This window comes from Pelodiscus sinensis, chromosome 1 (genome assembly GCF_049634645.1).
Source record: "Pelodiscus sinensis isolate JC-2024 chromosome 1, ASM4963464v1, whole genome shotgun sequence".
Classification (NCBI taxonomy): Eukaryota; Metazoa; Chordata; order Testudines; family Trionychidae; genus Pelodiscus; species Pelodiscus sinensis.
In genome coordinates, this window is record NC_134711.1 from 69,662,630 (window position 1) to 69,680,536 (window position 17,907).

At 38.4% G+C, this 17,907-nt stretch overlaps 1 protein-coding gene across 12 annotated transcripts in view; it reads left to right on the forward strand.

Moving 5' to 3' along the window:
* Nucleotides 1–17,907, forward strand: part of NAV3 (neuron navigator 3) — an 812,431-nt gene that overhangs the window by 756,325 nt on the left and 38,199 nt on the right. For all 12 annotated transcript variants that reach the window (XM_075932274.1, XM_075932283.1, XM_075932261.1 and 9 more), the window contains 2 exons: nt 3,397–3,420; nt 5,854–5,931. In XM_075932274.1, coding sequence (XP_075788389.1) covers nt 3,397–3,420; nt 5,854–5,931 — 102 coding nt within the window. The remainder of the gene's footprint in view (nt 1–3,396; nt 3,421–5,853; nt 5,932–17,907) is intronic.

Sequence of the window (17,907 nt, forward strand, 5' to 3'; positions counted from 1 at the left end):
GTATTTCAGCTCTGATGGCAATTTTTAGAAGAACTGGCAGATGGACAAAAAGCAAATGACAAAGTGACAGCAGGCGCTTCCATTATTTGCTCAGTCAGTCAGCAGTTTTGCAATATCTCAGTCCCAATATTTTATATTGTTGAAAGGATGTAATAATATTTTGTGTTTTCATCACCTCTGCCACTCAAGATCTTAGAGCACTTTTCAACTATTATCTGATCTTCACAGCACCATACAAAACTATTTCTAATAAGTAACCCAAGGCAGAGAGTTTAAAAGACTTAGCCAAGGTCACACAAATATTTCAATATCTAGGAATACATTTTGAGACTTCCGACTATCAGTTCCTTTCTTTAACCACTAGAGCAGTAGGTTATTGATTATCTACCTATGGTAATGGAAGCTAGGGAATAGATTTGTTAAGGACAAGGAAAGAATTAGGTTTATAAAACTAGTATGCTTGTACTTGTGAGAAGAAAATCCTTGATCAGAATTTCTCTTGCTGTATCCTCTGTGCTCCAGTGAAAAAGTTGCAGCAATTAATCAGGAAGCAGTGCACAAGTGGAAACATCAGACAAAAGATTGACTTTCAGTACCAGATCAGCTGAACATAACGAACAAACTTTCATTGTTCACTGATACTATGCTGTGCCCTACTTCTTCCAGAAAGAGGTAGCTTCAGAGGGATTATGGTACCTATAATTCACTTTCTACCATTATTAGAAAGCAGGAAGAAGAAGTACAAGAGCTAGACGTTTTTCACAGTACAGGCCAAAAGTACCCTGTAAGAATTCCACAGCAGCCCTCATTTCACTAAATGTCTCATCTAAAGATGTTTATCAATCTCTTTAACCACTGCCTTCATTCTTAGCATTATAATTTTTTGCAGCTTAATCAGTAATCAGTGGGGAGACCAAGAGAGAGAGAGCAGTGGGTAAAGAGCTTGATATTTAGGTTATTATTGGCAGACATTTTTTAAAAAGCAGGAGTTTGAGATTCAGAAGGATGTACTCTTTGATTTGCTGATACTGCATTTCTCACAATGGAGCGGTCCAGTGAGAGAGAATTTCAGAATTCATCAGTTTTTTCAGTACGTATTTTTAACTGTTTTGTTTGCTTTGTTTCCACTGTGGGTTTCAGTTGGCATTTAGACATAATGCAAATTTAGCTTCTGGAGACACTGCATGTTTCACAGCACAGTTTGCCATAATGTGGGTATTTGTATTTGTATTTGTGACATGTCAATAGTTTCTCAGCTCTGGCAACAAGCTGGTATAGCTTACTCTATAAGGAGCTGGCAGAAGGTAGTTAAAGCAGCCTACTGTAACTTTCACTTGCTTAACACCCTTCTGTTTGTTACTTCACCACAGCATGTGAGATATACTTAGTGTCCCTTAGCTTTAGTAAGACAAATAAGGGGATGTGTAAAGGAGGTGCTAATTATGTGCTAGTGTTTTGTTGTGACACTAAAAATTGGATTGTAGTAGATTCTGTTTCAGCTCCCTTTAGACTCTTGTGGACTTGCCTCTGAATTTGGCTGTCAGTATCACATTTGATTCTAAAGGCCTGAGGCTGGATTGCTGAGTGGTATTAGTTTGCATTTTAATTTTAAACCTGAGATTAATTAGTTCTGTGTCATAGGCCATCATTTACAAGTTGGTATTGCCTCTTCAAGGACTGAGTATGGCTTCCCATGGGAACTACCTGCTCCATTCTGTCTTTTGGCCAGAGGGTGTAATCGAATGACAACATGATGTGCTACCTCCCGTGTCAGATATGCAGTGGCTGTCATAATGGGACCATCTGCTTTGAGTACAAAAATGAAGAACCCCTAATTCAGATTTTGGTATTTTCAGTTTCTTCATTTCACAAGCACAGTAGTATTTGCGGGAGCACAGAATTCTTTTTCGTTCCTTGGATGCTTCTCTGTGTGATCATTGTGTAGAAAATATCTTCATGAGTAAATGCCCCAGCAATAGTCACCATGAAAAAGTCAACATTTTCAAAGTAGAGTATACGATATTACTGCTATTTCATATTCTAAGGCTTGCATTTGGCAATAGCACAGTGTCTCAGATATTGCCTTTTCATAACCATTAGTACATGTTGAATTTAAATGTTTAGTGGATATTACTGTAATATATATTACTCTGTTAGATTACCTGATTTACAGTAAAACATTTATAATTTCATTAGAGATTTTGGTGTTGATATAGCAATTACCTTGTACAGCTAAATATACAAGTTGCACACTCACACATTTTCACTGAAACAAACTTTCCATGATGTTTTCTAACTGCAGTTGTTATTACTGGAGTTCTTCTACTCTTCATAAGAGTCTTTTAGTAATTACTAGTAGGCTATGCCCCATGCTTGCTATGCTCACCAACCGCCCTCTCTCTGGCTGCTTTAGCGGCCAGAGAATGTGAGCGCGTGATGAAGTCATTCCGTTGCCTGACAGGAAAAATGTTATTTATATATAGGGAGAAATGATAGACCAGATTCTGCTGACTTTACTCAGGCAAAACTTTATTTGTACTCAATTTGGGTATGTCTATACTTGCACCCTCTTTCGAGAGAGGAATGCAAATGAAGAGATTTGAAATTGTAAAGGAGGCTGGGATTTAAATATCCCATGATTCATTTGCATATTAGTTTTATCGTGCTATTTCAAATAGAGCTATTTCGAAATAACAGACGCTGTTAAGACGTGGTTATTTCGAGAGAAAACCCTTCTTTCGAAATAACTGGTAAACCTCATTCTATGAGGAATAAGAGTTATTTCAAGATAAGGGTTTTCTCTCGAAATAACTGCGTCTTAACAGCATCTGTTATTTGGAAATAGCGCTATTTGGAAATAGCGCCATAATGCGAATATGCAAATGAAGAGTGGGATATTTAAATCCCGGGTTCATTTGTAATTTCGAATCTCTTCATTTGCATCTCTCTCTCTCGAAAGAGGGTGCAAATGTAGGCATACCCTTTGAGTTATTCCTAGGAAGGTTTTCTTTAAAAAAAAATTAGTTCATTGTTTTAATTCCAAATCTTTATTAACTTTAAATTCAATTATTTGTTCAGCGATGCTGGGATATGTAATTCCAGTTAACATTTGCTATTTTTCTCAGTGGCACTAACAAATTTATTAGATTATTATGGCATAAGCTTTTGTGAGATACAACTCGCTTCATCAAATACTTTAAAAGAAAAGAAAACAAAAAAGGAAATAATACAGACTCCTATCTCTGTATCCCTTCCTTTTCCACTAGACTTCTTGTTGGTTTTGCTAAAACAGACTAACATGGCTATCCCTCTGAAATTTGTTATCTTTGTTATCTTTATTATCTGTATACATTGTTTCTGTTTTAAAAACAGTAATTTTCTCTTTTTTTCTTGCAGGCAGAGGAAAAGGCACATTCAGAGGTAAAAATCTGCTTGATGAGATGCTTGTGTAGTAGAATTATTTGAGTTCATTAGTTGACAGTATTGCTAGAACTCGGAGATTTATTGCAAAAAAGACAATATGCTAATAAATGCATTGCAGCTGTGCTGACAAATAGTTTTCCAGTCCTCACACTGCACAATTTTTGGATCAGTTACAAAAAAGTCGTTGAGTGTGTCAGCCTGAGGGCTGAAGGGTTGGGATTTGTCTCTTTTCAGACCACGTCAGTAGAGTTCCCTATCAAACCAGAGGAAGTATGCAGTTCAATAAAAGGTGCTTCCTCTCAGGAGCAAGAAAACAAGGTCCAGTCTTGAACCCATATCACTTGCATCACAGCACATTGCACAGTGCTGAATGACTGAACCAATCTATGTTGATGTATTTTAGAGAAAAGCAGATTGTCACCACATGTAAATAAGTTCAGAAATAGGAAAAATACACTCTCTCCTCATATTCAGTATGAACTGGTAACCAGAGTAGGCCAGCAGCTCTAGTCATTTGTAGCCTTACACAGAGGAACATACTAGTAGCAGTAAAGAGGCTTTCTGCTGGAATACTGATAGTAAAATGGCAACAAGGAATTCCCGTTGCCTCTTTACAGAGACACTCATTTTTCTGAACACTTGCTTGTACCTTCATTGATTCCGTGCATCCATCCTGCTCTTTTTCCACATTTATGTTTAATATATGACAAAGGGTTGACAATGACACTTGTTAAAAGGTGTTATGAAATGTTGGGGAGAAAAATAAGCATATTTTCTCTTTCCCCACAGTTTATTTCAGTGTTGATTTTGCCTAACACTTTCTAGGATCTTTCCCTGGATGATAAAGCCCAAGATTTATTTTAACTTATATCAGCTTACCTGGTATTTAAAAACTTCACTTCCCAGTGTAAAAAAGTGACATTGTCCCTCTTTGAGGAGAAGGGGGGCGGGGGGGGATATTTCTTCATGGAGGAGCTCCTTGTCGCTCTGTATGTTGAAGATGAGTCTCATGGACATTATCAGCCTCTAGAGAAAAGGCATATTGAATAACACAACATGAGAACTACTTTATTCTAGCTACAGAAGTGTGCTGCCAGGGTACCTAACACAGAAAGGGGGAGTAACTGGCACAGAAAAAATGGGAAAATGTCAGTCTAGAATGAAGAGAAAGCTGAGTAACCTATGTCCCTTGCTTTGGGCCAGTGAGAACATGTTTGCTGCCCATAGTAGGCTATGTCTATATGCCTACTCAATTAATTTTGAAAACATGAATAATCTACACACCTTCTGGGTGGGGTGTACTGTCCCACATTGTGGCATTGGGACCACTTACAGAGAGAATGAGTCCATTCTACTACGTTAGCTAACAGGTAGCGGGCTTTTAGCTCACGTGGTAGAGGCTCATGCAGTATGTTCCCGAAGACACAGGTTTGGTTCCACTCTCAGATGACCAGGGTCTGTTGGCATTACACATGCACATTTTTTTCCTATTGATCTTTCATGAGGCTTTACCTGACTAAACACTACAACATCCTTTATAAATGTTAAAATTAATGTGCAAATGTTATGTGTGCTCACTTGTTTCCCCCTGGCTGTATCCCTCTTACTTTTCTTCTGGAGAGGAATCCATTGTATGTGAGAATCTGAAAGAGATTTAGAGTGAAACCCCCCCGTGCAGAAGATCTGCGCAAAGCCTATGTATCTGAACTCCCAGATGGTAGTTAAGTGCTGTTTAAGTGTTACACAGACATTGTGTTGGATATCTGTACTGGCTGAATTTCATCCTCAGTGCATTTTTATATATTTTTTCCTGGGGCAACTGTTTTTTCCCTAAAAAAGAGCATCAGACCTGGGTTAAATTTAATTTCACTTTTGAAAGTATGGATTAGAATTAAAATTTGCTTGTTAAATTTGGTTTCCAGTATGTAAAAACATAGGTGGTTTTAAGAAGGTATACACTTAATTTGCCCTGCATGTGGGGGACTTTTTATTTTAATAATCCTTGCAGTGAATGTGTCAGGTACTTCTGTTTTCAGAACTGGGGCTTTATCAGGGGCTAGTCGAAGCAATGTTGTATATTTGAGGACAAATTTTCAAATATTAGGACCTAGAAAATTTGGTTCCAGACATCATGCATGTCCAACCTGGGAATTGCGCACACACTGTAAGAACCCCTTTGAACATCAAATAAGTATTCCCATAAATGGAATCTTTGAGTGTACAGTGGAAACATGCACAAATGCTATCTGTGCAGTTTAGATACCAAACTATTATGATTTTATAATGTAGTCTTTTGAGAAGCTTTGCAATTAATACATATAGAATTACAATACTGCAAAACATTGTAATAATGGTCCTCTAAAGAAAAAATCAAAGGAAATGAAAACATTGATTAAACAAACACGTGATATGATTTTGTTTTCATTCCAGCAAATTCATAAACTCAGAAGGGAACTGGTTGCCTCGCAGGAAAAAGTTGCCACCCTCACATCTCAGCTTTCAGCAAATGTAAGTAGTTTTTGCTTTATTATTGAAAGAAACAGCTTTGAAAATCTGCCAGTCCAAAAATAAGTTGTGAATGTGTACCATAATCTTTTAGTTTGATGCATGTGAAAGGTGCTCAAATCACAATTCTGGAGACTGGAGGTCCTTTTAACTATTTATTTATTTCAGTGCATTTAAAATGGACAGACCATTTGCTCTGGGAGCCTATATCATATTGAATAGGTATAGTACAGGCATCCCATCAAATAGCTTGACCCTAAATGGCACTGGGCCTGACCCTTCTGGTGTTAGAGCCTTTCAGTCTCTATTCAGCTTGCTCTCTGTCTCTTTTGATACTATCAACAAGAGCAGAAGTTGTAATGTTATTTTATGATGTGATACTATTCCCTCAGCATGCAATTCTGCTGCTGTTCTTGATGTTTAATAACTGAATAGTCTCATTTTATCCAATGCAAGTAAGGGTGACAGAACTAAGTCCAGTGAAATTAAGTCACCAATCTATTGTATGGGTTATTGAGCAATCAGTGGAATGTAAAGAACTTGTATCATATCTGGTGAAAGACAGATATGAAATACCACTTTACGGTAAAGGTGAAAGACCTTTGTATCCCATTATATGTCACCTAAATAAGCAAGTCCTCAAAATACCTGTTTTCTTGTCTGAGGCATAATGATAGTCTCATCGTTGTGATAGATATTACTTTTCTGCTACTGAGTACCTCTATTACATTTTTCAAAAATAGAATGGCAATTTTGGGTGCTGCATTACTGAATGATATAGACCAGAGGTTTTCAAACTTTTTTCTCATGACCTAGTTGAAGATAATTGTTGATGCCCATGACACAACATAATTTGACTAGAATGTGGGTTCCTGCAATGAGGAGTAATGGTAGTTTGAATTAGGAGCTTTAATTTGTGCTGCGTGTAGCCACGGACAGGTAGTTCGAACTATAGGGCATTTAAAAATGGTGCCACCCGGGAACATGCAAATAAAGCCCGGGATATTTAAATCCTGGGCTTCATTTGCAAGTTTGAATGCCTACATTGTAGTGTAGATATACCCTTAGATAATATGTTTTCATACAGTACCTATTTTCTGTACCTGGAGCTCAGTGAAGGATAAGATCAAGGGACTTTCCAGCATACTTAAACACACAATTGTCCAGCTAGTTCTCCAGAAAGAGTTTTGACACAACCAGTTTTTTCCAGCTATTTTCCTTTGTTGAATTTCTGAGTAGAGAAACTGAAAAACTTAAAAGAATCATCACTGAATTCACTCCTTGTTGTTTTTGCTGAAACAGACTAACGCAGCTACCCCTCTGAAACTTCCCTCTTCCTTGATGACCAAGGCCAGCCATCAGAGCTGTGCTCCTGAAGAATAATGAAACAATCACCAAGAGCAAAAGTAGCATGAGGGGATGACACAGCTTTCCTAGAATCTGATCCAAAATGATGGTGATCCTTCCTTGTTTTCAGTTTAGTAGTTGTGTTGTTCCCAGGAAGTGAGAGAGAGAAGGCAGTTTAGCTAACAACATTCATTGGGCCAACTTTTCGGCAGGTTAAGGGGGAAAGTACAAACTTTCAAGCTATGCAGAACTCCTCTTCAGCTTTGGGTAAGGGAGCAGAGTGTCAGAGCTAATACAGGTTGAGACAGATAGTTCAGAAGCAGGGGTAACACATGTTGGAGGTTTGACAAACACCTATAGGATCTCTATCAGGCATTCTTAAACCTTAAATATCCATCCAGGGAAGTGAAAAAATAGATTGACAGAGCCAGATGAGTACCCAGGCATTACCTTCTTCAAAATAGGGCCAACAAATAAAATAGCAGAACATTGCTAGTCATCACCTACAACCCCCAACTTAAACCCCTCCAGCATATATTTAACAATCTACAACCTATCCCAGAAAATGATCCCTCACTCTCACAGGCCTTGGGGGACAGGCCAGTCTTCACCTATAGACAACTTCCTAACTTGAAACAAATTCTTTCTAGCAAGCACACACCACACCTGTATCATATTCACCCAGGAACCCACCCCTGCAAACAACTCTGGTGCCAATTCTGTCCACACATCTATATGACAAAAGATTAATGGATACAAATAAGATATTCAAAATGGTAACACACAGAAACCTATTGGGGAACATTTTAATCTGCCTGGGCGCTCATTAATGGAGCTAAAAGTGACTATGCTATTACAAAGCAATTTCGAAAACTAACTGGAAAGAGAAGCTGTGGAACTGCACATTTGACACCTTTAATCAAAGTTTTAACAAAGACTCTTCCCTGCCAAATACTTCCCATGCTGAGTATTTAAGTTTTAAGAATGCCCGATAGAGATCATGTAGACGTTTGTCTCTGTCTGTGAGATTGGAGCAAATCTGGACGTATCATAGGGCCTGGCTGTAAACAATTGATTGGGAAATGTGTATTTCATGGAAGCTAGAAGCGTATAGGTAAGTGTAATAGTCGGTAAGTTTTCAGTATAAGGAAGTGAAAATGTGTCCATTGTTTAATTGTCAAAGTCAATTCATCTTCCATTCATCTGAAGAGTTGGGCTGTACCCAAGAAAACTCATAATTTTACACCATCTACATTTTTTGTTAGTCTATAAGGTGCTGCAGGACCATTAGTTGTTTTTTTAAGATTTTTCTGTTACAGACTGAATGGGCTACCCCTCTGAGACATGTTGGCTGTGGTCACTTGAAATTAAGAAGCCAATTGTGAATTAGATTGTTATGCGTAAAGTATTTGGAAGTGGAAAATTAAGAGTAATAGGCAATATAGTTTCTTACAGATTATTGTAATGAGCCTTAAAATGATCCATCCTATAAGAGCTAAAAATTACCAAATGCTTCTCATGATTAAAGTTCTATAACACTCACATCATATCAATGATGATTTAAAATAAAAAAGATCTTACCTAACCTAGAATAAAGGGGAGAGGACCACGGAGATGTAAATTTAGAATTTCTGTATGACTTATATAGTTCTAGAGTAAACTTCCGATAATCCGGCACCTTTAGGACCCAGGGGCTGCCAGATTATCAGATATGCTGGATTATTGGAAGGGGGGGCTATGAGGGGTCTGGAGTGGAGTAGAGGGGATGCACCCCTCGGCGCTGCGGGACCATATAAGTCATGATTCGGCCGCTGCTGAAACTGACCAGTGGCTGACTCGGGGAAGCCGGGGGCAGAGCTGCTCTGCCCCAGGCTTCCCGGAGTCAGCCACTGGTCAGTTTCAGCAGCGGCTGACTTGGAGAAGTCTGGGGCAGAGCAGCTGGGATGCTGCTGGGTTGGTCCCACAGTGCCGAGGGGCGGCGCTACGGGACCAACCCAGCAGCACCCCAGCTGCTCTGCCTCAGGCGTCCCCAAGTCAGCCACTGCTGAAACTGACCAGCGGCTGACTCGGGGAAGCCGGGGGTAGAGCAGCTCTGCCCCCGGCTTCCCCGAGTCAGCCGCTGGTCAGTTTCAGCAGCAGCTGAATCAGGGAAGCCGGGGACAGAGCAGCTCCAATTGTCCGGCTGGCCAGAGCACTTCCGGGTTCCAGATGGTGCTGGACCATCAGGAGTGCCGGACCATTGAATGCCGGACCACTGGAGTTTTACTGTATAAGCTACTCAAGATACCGCAGTGATGAGTGCAGCACAAATATAGATAGACGTGGAAGGAAAAACATTATAAAACTAAGAGTGCAGTTCATATATGCAACAGCAGTGCTGATCTATACCTAATGGAAACTGGGCTTTTTCATAGAGAGCTTGCTGCTGTTCCTCTCAGTTGTCAGACAGGGATGACATGAGTTATTGAACGTGTTATCAGGAGATAATGCAATACAGGGAATGTGAGCACTGTGTGAACTGTGTGCAGTTACTATGGTTTCAGAATTAGCAGGTAATTGCTGTACACTCCACTGGGGTTTTTAAAGACAGTTCAGGAAATAACTAGAGTTGCCATCTTTGGTAAAAGTTAAGATTTTGAGAGATAATATTATTGTATATTTTTATTTGGCATCTGCTTCCCTAATAATGTGTGATAACACAATACATTACGAATGTACAGGGATTTGCCAGACCAGGGAAAGTTCCTCCCCTAATCGCTTGTGCTGCCCTGCTGCCAGACCATGGATGTTGCTAGACCAGAGAGTCCCGGTTTAGACTCTATCTACTCAGTGCCTTATTTACTTTAAAACCTAGATGTAGTGGCTAGGGATGGCTAAAATGTAGACTTACAGAGATTTCTGGACATGTCTGTGAGTTCTCAAGTATTAGTGTGTGGTAGCTTTGGAAAAATGATGATTCTCTCATTTGTTGTGTGCTACTATTTTTCCTGTAAATTTTAGGCATTTGAATGCATATTGTAGAATTTCTTGGTTATTCCTTTTCTCTTCTTAAGAGAACAGAATTCCAGTAAAAATTCCTTATTGAGTCATAAGAATATACTTATGAAGCAAATAGCACAGGAGTTCTTCAGTATGGCTTGCTGTTATAGGATTATTCCACTTGAATAGCTTGAATAATGCCATCTTGGGCTCTACATTTTTTTTTTCATGTCTTGCCATGAAAATGGTTTGGGGCTTTACTTCGCTGAGAGGCCTTAATAACAGATGAACCAAAGTATGAGGATGCCTCAAGATGTCATACTACTGATTCATTAGGTGGCGCTTTTTCTTCCACTACTCAGCCAGTGTTCCAGCATGTTCTAGCACTGCCCCAGAGAAGACCAGGAAGCAGACTGATCTGAGTCACAATTTTCCTTCCTCTCTTTTTCCATGCTCTTATCTGATACCAGGAGCAGCATGTAGGAGTGGGAGAGAGAAAGTCTCAACTTTACTCAGTCCCCACATACTCCCATTCACTTGCACAGGGATGGGAGAGACCATGGATCATCCCCCTCCTATACTACAACCTGTAGTACAACCTGTAGCCAGTGTAAGGAAGTATGGAAATATGAAGTGAGTTTTTAGTCAAAATAATTTTTTGCTTAGATTTTTACTTCAATGTAATTATTTTAAAGGGGGAAATATCTTGAAAATTAAATAAAATATTTTGTTTGGTCCAAAATTATTTTCCCCTCTTTTTCTGGAAACAAATTATTTACACTGCACTATTGTGCATTTGTATGCATAACAAGAATGCCAAGTGGCAAGATCTCTAGTCTCATGAGAAAGCAGCTCCAGCAGCACAGGAAATACATATACTCTATATTTGTCTGTAGGTACATATATATGTAAATTTCTGTGTGAGAGTAAGTGTTTGTATATGCAAATATACACCATGTGTGGTGGTGATAGCCATGTGCTAAATTAAACTTACCATGCTTTTCTTGCCTATGTCACCTGCCTGCTAATCCATCTCTATGGAAACTGCTTTTAACATGCTAAACTTGTGAGCAGCTTTAAAAGAGATCCCGTTAGCAACAGGAAAAAAAACCTGATAGAGAAACTTCTCCTTTTTTCCAAACCCCTCAAAATTATATTTTTTGGTGCATGAAACTCCAGGGTTTCATATCCTTCATGCAGCAATCAGAGAATTAGAGCCTTTATTGATGAAAAAGATCTTAGGTGAAAAGCAATCATCCTTTATAATGGAAACTTTCTTTCATACTGTCACAAGATACATATTTTACAAATCTGTCTAGTGAAAATCACTGTCAAAGTTAAGTCCAGTCCTAGGCTGTTTTCCTCCCCTATTACTGGTATGAAAGATAAACCCCTTCCTATATGCCCAATGAATCAAAATTATCCTCTTGCTGATATGCTGCATGTAAGTACATTGTGTGTGTATGTATGTTTTCAATAAATTATAGTGTATGTAATCATTCAATTGTTGCCTGGACTGTGAGATTTATTTTGTTCACATAATATAGATATTGCATATTAGTTTAAAGGTAATTTTACACACACACACACACACACACACACACACACACTCTTAAATTAATTATCATATGACAAACATGGGTGGCTTTTCATTTTACTTAGACACTTTCTTCATCTTAATAAACACAGGTTTTAGCTATCAAATAAATAAAGAATTATAATTGTATATCTTTAAACCCTAAGCACTAAGACATACTTGACAAATCTCCTTCATTTCACTCATTTTTATATCAAATTTACCTATGTGCCTTAGAAATAATCATGAACTAGACAGTGTTCTAAAAGTTACATTAAAGAAGGAATCCCACAGCATTGTCAGTTAGGGATGTCAACATGTAGATGACGACATGATTAACCGATAAACCTGAGTTTATCAGTTAATCCTTTCGACTACATGCATTTCCCTCCTTTTTCTCCCCACCCCTCCATTCTGCCTCTGTATCAGAGGCAGCAAGGGGGGAGGGAGAGAGGAGCTGGTGCCTGTATCGGAAAATACATATTCCTTTGTTCTCACTCTGCTCTGGGAAGGAAACCCCATTGCTAATATTCATCATCAATAATTATCTCCTCACCTGCACTTCCAAAGTATTTTACTTTTGTGAAATTTCTCTTACCAAAGTCAAGCAAAAGTACTCTTCGGGAGTGAAAATGGAACATTTTTTGTCTTTCATATCATTATGCATCTTCTCTTTCATTTGCTTAGTCACAAAAGCATCTTGGCAAGGCTTATGCATACATATATTGCTACAAGAACTGACAAGCTGAAATATGATCAGATTAGTCAAGGCTTTGCTTCCAAGCTTTGTGTTGAAACCTGTCAGTTTCAAGGGAGACCATTCTTCAGACATTTGGAAATTTGTTAAAAAAATTTGCTTGTTTGGGTTTATTTTTTGTTATGCAAGTTCTATTCTATCAAGCACTCTGCTCAATTTGATCTATTTGTCTCATTTAATAAACTCCAGTGTTTTGCTTGTGTGTGACTAAAACTACACAGAGCCCAGCTGCTGCTTGGGTGTTTCATTTACAGTTAGTTTGAGATTCTGGCTTTTAGTCTGTTGTTTGGTTCTGTGCTACTGAAGGGCAGATCTCAATGCTAATTAAGAAAGGGCAGCTTTTAGTTCAAAATGTATCCAACCAGAAAACTTCCCGCTTGACTGACAAGGGCTCAGATTCCAGTCATCAGCCTGAGCTTCGGTCCTCCCCTGTGTTTCAGTGTTACTTTGATCGGTGCCTCGTTCTGTATAAAGCTAAAGGGTGCAGGAGGGCAAAACTGTGGTAGACCCAGGATGGCACTAGAAAGCAGAGGGGGTTCTTTGGCTAACACTCTTGTTTGGCCAGCCCTGAACCGCTATCCTACAGCCAAACAAGATAATAGCAGGAAGCGAGCACGAAAGGTCACCAGATGTACAGTCACTTCTTGCAATCAGCCAGATCTCTTGTGGCCTCTCTCACATCCTTTCATTCAGCCATGTCAGGTGGGAGGAAATTTCTTTATCTATCTTTATTTTATAAACCTGATCAGAGCAATACAAGCTATAAAGAACGTAAGCAAACATTGCCTTGGGTATATAGACATCACATTCAAGGCGGGTGTTAAGCCCAAGATTGTATTTTCCAAGAATGTCATAATGTGCTATTTATAAAATCAGGTTCTGGTGGTTTTACAATGTGGGACTCATTCTACAGATCCTGTGCACCTACATCTCCAGTTGCTTTTTAAGGGCATTGTAGCTGTCAAGGAAAGCAACATTAGGTTGTATGGTAGATACAACATTAGTTATATAATTTGATACAAATAAATAATTTTTGGATATACTTTGTTCTAGTAATGATTTTAATATTGCTTAAGAATATATTGAATAGCTACACAGTTCTTCAAATAGGGAGGCAGAGTTTCACTTCAAATACAAACACCGCAATGTAAATGTAAAAATGTAAGCATATTTCTCTTGAAATAAATGGCATTTATACTAATTATTCTACACTATTCTACTCACTATTTCAATTGTGTAGACTGTTGAAGCCATCTTCATCATAAATTAAGACTTCTGAGATGCAAATAATTGATTATATTTAAAAAAATAATCAGTTCAGAAATATTTATAAGTAATAAGGAATGGCTTTTCCCCTATAATATGGATGATTTCAGTTCCTCACCCAAATATATCTGTGACGTCTAAATGTATTATTATTTAATTTTGGAAGTGGAAATTCATAAGTGTAAAATAGATACCTCATTTAAATTTCTAAATATTGATAAGGACTTTGGTAGAGCAATAGTTCCTTGGCATTACACATTTCAATTGTGGTTTACCTAATCAAGCTGAGAAGGCTTTTACCAAATTGTTTAGAATTTAACCAATGTGTATTTTAAAATGGGAAATGACATAGATAGTTTCAAATGAGAGAGAGAGTAGTCCCACTCTTACTATGTTTAAATGAGTGCTCACTAAAATCATTGCACAGTCCAGCCCTTTGATTTAAAAAAAGTAACATTCTTTATTTAGTAGGTCATTACTCTATTCAGTGTGACAGAAAACAAAGCTAAGAGAAGTGAATATCATTCATTGCAAAATAATTCTGTAATTATTTTCAGCAGTTTGCTTCTCATTCATGAGGTTTATGAAATAATTAACTAAAGAACATGTTTTCAGCCCCTTAATATCAGAAACCTAGTCTTATCTACATATTAGGAGAGATCCATCATCAGACAGATGCAATTCTACTCATACTTTAAAATTATGAATTTTTTAGCTGTAAGATAAAAAATTTTTTTATCATAGATTTAAAAAAAAAATCCATGATAATGACATATTCTCTAACGGGTTTTTGAAGCCACAATGTATTACAGCTACACCAGACAATACAGCTTTTCAGATCTCAGTTGTTCCCATAATCAATTATGGTTAAATATTCAGAGACATGCAATGTAAATTAAAGATTATATTGTATTTAGCACTGAATTTAGGATATAGATTATAATAAATATGCCCAATTACCTGCCAAACACTTATACTTTATTACAGCATAATTGTGAACAAGTGGTATAAATTATGTATAATCAGTACAAACAACTGCAAGTTTTCTTTGTGGTTTTCATGCCCCCACCAAATAAAATTGACACCTGGGAATTATTCTTATGGAAGACTGCATGCGTATCTATCCACAGATTTTTTCATGAAGCAATGAACAGAGAAATTCTATTAGTTTGCTGCTAAGAAATGTAAAATAGGGGAAAATTGGCTGTAGTTCCTCTTTGAGAGTATGTTCTACTTCATCTCTGATTATGTCCTAAGTCACCTGTCATGTTCAAGACAATTAAAACAAGGCAAAGTGGTCTTAATAGTTTGATAATACAAAGCTGATTTTTCAAGAGTGCTTAAAAACTAAAGATTATTTTCAAAGGCAATTGCTGTTTCTTGTAACTGACATGAAAGTGTGATGTTAGTGTTAGAAATGATGTTTTGCTCTTTCCAAAACAGTGAGGATAACTTTAAACAGTGTACACACACACACACACACACACACACACACACACACACACACACACTGGCAGACATACTGGTATTAATTGGGACCTTCAGGGCAAGGGGCAGGCAATGTGGGGGTGCAGGACTCATGGCATGGCTTTGGGGATATAGAGGGAGTGCAGGACATTGGGAGGGCAAAAATGAGGGTTTGGGCGTGAGAAGGGGCTCAGGTCAGGGTAAGGGTCCCATCTGGCATGAGCCTTTTCTCTCACCCTAGTTTACCCCGCAGCAACTATGGGCCTTTTTCTCTCCCAACCTCCTTAGCCACCAGAGGCCTCCTACTCCCCCCGGCACTGTGGCCAAGAGCTGGGAAGCAGGGGAAAGGGTTTGGGGTTGTAGGGCTACTTACCCAGTGTGCTGCGCAAGATGGCAGAGCTCCAGCCCTGCTGGCCACTCTCTTAGTGGTACGGCTGCCTCACTGAACACTCTGCAGGATAGCGCTCCCCTGCAGGCTCACTGCCGCCAGTGGCCACTTCCATATTGCATCCCTCCGAATAGCAGCACCTCTCTTTGCATGTTATGGAAAACAATCCTTTTCTTGAGGTTTCCAGTTGTCCTGGCACAGCCAAACCCTGCTTTAAATTAGGAGAAAAAGAAGCTGTATGCCAAATTTGGTGACTTTAGCTCTTACCATTTAGGAGGAGTTCTGGAACAAACATACTCACAGATATGCAGACTCATTCTAAAATATAGCTATAGCTATAGATCGGTATATAAACACGGTACTCTGTAATTTAAGATGACAGTTTCATGAATTCATGCCAAATATACAAAACAGTTATCTATATACACAATTGCTGTTTAATCTCTAGGAAACTGCAAGTTTTCCATGTGCACTTATGCTCATGCTTATAAAAATTTAGCCCTTCAGGCATGAGTCTTTTAATCTTGGTTTGTAAAATAGAATATATCTCCTGGAGCATCGTTGAAAGTAAATTTGTTTGACTACTTTTCTACCATAAATAATTAAATTTATGACTCTCTGTGTCTACTCTTATAACACAGACCTTTACATGATGTTGAGGAATCTTTCCACCATTCTAAAGGATGTGCATAATTATTTGGAGATGTCAGCAAAACAGTTCTGAAGTGATGTCTAGTATTCAGACAGTTACATATGCATAATATCTTCAATCAATGAGAAATAATATTCAGAGTAAGGATTCCTTTAATCTCCCAACAAAATACCCTCACATAGGCCTGCTGACTGGGGGAGTGGGCAGCTGCCCCAGGGCCCAGCAATTCAAAAGGGCCTGGGGCTCCCAGCTGCCTGGGTTCTTTAAGTTGCTGTTGGAACCCCAGGTAGCATGCTCTGGATGGTGCTAAGGGCTTGCTGGGGGAGGCATGGCACAGTCCAGCCAGCACTGAGAGCTGGCTGTTCCATCTCCACCTCTTCCAGCCATAGCCCCACCTGGCCCCAGCTCTCTTCTACCATGTCCAAAGGCCCCCTCAATTCTGTTGGTCCTCCTACCCTCAAATGGGCCAATGATAATCTTCTGTGTTGTATCCTCTTCCCACACCATTCCTCTGCCTTAATCTTTTTTAGATTGTACACTTTTCAGGACATTATTATTTATTACTGTGTGTTTGGGCAGGACATAGAATATTTTAGGAACAACTAAGTACACCTGTAAACATCTGAATAATGTTAATAATTGCCCATGAAAGAATTAGAACTTGCAGCAGCAAAAGCTGTTGAGCAGCATAGATATTTGTGTGCACGAAAGAGTTAATTTTGCACATAAATGGGTGCTTGAACAAGCATGGTTAACCTCTTGGCATGCACAAATGACTCCTTTGTATGTTCATGTTTTGGAAGCACAGTACAGGTGGCTAAATTTAGCCTATAGTCACTTTGGAAATTGAGCAGTACAATAAAACATGTCCTTTCATTTTTACTACTTAGTTTTATGACAGGAGATTCCATATTTCTAGCATGTATTGTATTCTCAATTGCTCACCTGTGTATTTGATTCAGTAGTGCTCCTACATATTTGATTTAGGAGTCTTCTGCCTTTTGACAAATTTTATACTGTTTAAAATTAGGTTATCTTCATGAGCACTGAATTCACATTTTGTAAAAGAACCTCTCTCCTTTAACCGATGTCTTGTTCATCCTCTCTTACTGGCCCTATTCTCTTTTTTGCCAGTATATATAAGTGAAAAGACTATCACATAGAAAAAATAAGTTAAGGAAGATGCCCTGTGAATTTTGCATATCCTACAGAGTCGATTGCTCTGTTACAAACTCTTGGAGAGAAAACCCCCCAATTTAATATTTTCTGAAACTGTAAGCATGCTTCCTCTTTCTAAATAACTTTTACACCACTCACACATTTTTCTTGTAGTTCTGTAGTGGTTTAATAGATGTAACATTTTAGATGTCATAACAATTGACTCTTCATCTAAACAAATACATACATAATAAATAGTGTGTCTAGCCTAATATTTCTTGAATATAGTCCATGTTGGGTTTTAGAAAATTTGAATGAAATATTTTTAAACAAAGCATTGCTGAATTTCAATTTCTGTTTGTTGCATTATTGCAAAATGTAGGCATCCA